Source organism: Apium graveolens, chromosome 9 (assembly GCF_009905375.1).
Source record: "Apium graveolens cultivar Ventura chromosome 9, ASM990537v1, whole genome shotgun sequence".
In the NCBI taxonomy this organism is placed as follows: domain Eukaryota; kingdom Viridiplantae; phylum Streptophyta; class Magnoliopsida; order Apiales; family Apiaceae; genus Apium; species Apium graveolens.
This window is the reverse complement of record NC_133655.1, coordinates 262,116,366-262,118,418: the sequence shown is the minus strand read 5'-3', so window position 1 is coordinate 262,118,418 and position 2,053 is coordinate 262,116,366. Positions and strand designations below refer to the sequence as shown.

The 2,053-nt window shown below is 37.7% G+C and overlaps 1 protein-coding gene across 1 annotated transcript; it reads right to left on the bottom strand.

The window, feature by feature from the left end:
* Nucleotides 1-1,008, bottom strand: LOC141686233 (uncharacterized). Its single transcript, XM_074491281.1, has 2 exons — nucleotides 469-1,008; nucleotides 1-381 (listed from the first exon to the last, which is right to left on the bottom strand). Exons 1-2 carry the CDS (start codon nucleotides 1,006-1,008, stop codon nucleotides 1-3), a joined length of 921 nt encoding a protein of 306 aa, XP_074347382.1.
* Nucleotides 1,009-2,053: the final 1,045 nt, after the last annotated feature.

Sequence of the window (2,053 nt, the reverse complement as noted above, 5' to 3'; positions counted from 1 at the left end):
TTAATTGCGATAGTTATCATTTCCTGTGAGCTGAAACACACGTCCTTTTCCCATCTTGTTATCTACTTCCTTCCTTGGTGGCGGTGGTGGGTTGTGCGGGAAATTCAAAATCTTGTGTCCTACTTCTCCGCAATGAAAACAAGCACCTGTATTCCAACGGCAGACCTTGTCCGGATGATTCTTGCCGCACCTCGTACACCTCTCTCGATCACCTTGACCTCCGATGTTATCGTACACGTGTGACTTCTTGAGTGGTCCCCATTGAAAAGATTGTCCACCAGTTTGAGTGAACCGCCTCTTATTCCAGCTGTCAGACGCCTTTTCAGATTCTTCCAAGCCCCTCTCGATCACTAACGCCTTGTTGAGGACAACCTCGTATGTCTGAAGTTCAAAAGATGACACAGAGTTCCTGATGTCGCTTCGGAGTCCCTCTTCCAATCTTCATGCTCGACTGCTCTCATCTGCTACTAAGGTCGACGCGTACTTCGCAAGCTTTGCAAATTCTGCTTCATATTCAATGAAGGTTCTGTCACCTTGTTGAAGCCGAATGAAGTCCCTCTCTTTCCGCAGACGAACTGTTCTCAGAAAGTACTTGTCCTCCAAAGCCTTCTTGAACTTTTCCCATATATACGGTTCGGGATTTTCTTCAAGATTCGATGTTGTCTTGTTCTTCCTCTTTTCCATGAGCCACCAATCGTAAGCACTTTCCTGCAATTGGTACACAGCTAAGGTCACCTTCTGCTGCTCACTGCTCCCTAAAATTCCAAAAGCTTTTTCCATCTCTTGCATCCACATCTCTACGATAGCCGGGTCTGTAGCTCCATCAAAAGTTGGCGGGTTCAAACACTTGAACTGAGACACGATGTTAGGCTTCGGTTGCTGATTCACAAGTACAACTAGAGTTTCAGCCAGCTGGTCAAAGACGTTTCCTCCATCATTATTTACTTGATTGCCATTGTTGTTCCGATTCTCGTTGTTGTTCTGGTTGTTACCGTTCTCCCCGTCCATCTTTTCTATAACACACAAAATAATTTCTAAACTTACAGTCAATGATCAAAAAGCACAAAGTCAAGCATATCAAATAATCACACAAACAAATATCTAAATCAAATATAATTTCCTAAGACCTATACGATAGTCTAAAGGATCGCATCCTAGGGAATGTACTAGTCCCATACCTAATACACTCCGAAGGACAGCTTGCTCTTGATACCAACTGTAACAGCCCGACTTTTCGGACTATTAAATCTAAATACACAATTTAAATAAAATACATTCTTTTAATTAAAAAGTTCAATATATAACGAAGGTCAAAGCAGCGGTCAAACTCAATAATCAAAATCATAAAAATAGAGACGCAGCTCCACAAATCCGATATTAATTGTCTAAACAGATAATCAAATTTATTCTTATGGTATGAAAGTCTTATTCAAACTAAATAGCACGAAAATCCACGAAGTTCACATCCTTATTCAAATCCAGAGCTTACCAACCTGAAATAGAGAAAAGGGATGAGTTACACAACTCAGCAAGTACAAATTGACTAACTCTTAAACAGAAAAATAATGGGTGTTTTAATAAAACGATTTTTCTCAAGACAATAATAATTTTGCAAAATATTTTGTTTAAAAAAAGTCAATCCAAAGTTTTATATTTTAAAATTTAAAATTTAAAAAAGAATAGAACATAACAGAATTTTATAAAAGATCGGAACAAAGTAAAAACCAGAACGAATTGATAATTCTTATAAATACCACAGTTTTGATCTACGGCCACACTTTACCAATAGCCGGTATCTAATTCTTATTCTTATCATTTATACCATACTTTTCCAGTGGTCGGTATCTAAAGTTCAATAAGTACGCGCCCTTAATAGGTATCTAAAGTTACACACTTGTGCACCTACTAAGGGTATTTAAAGTTAGTTCCGGAACTATAGCGTAAATTACGAACGGGTTCGAAAGCGTAGAGAATGTGTTCTAAAATTCAAAAAAACTTATTTTATAAATTTCGAAATAATATTTCTTATATCTTATACGAAATCAAAAATATA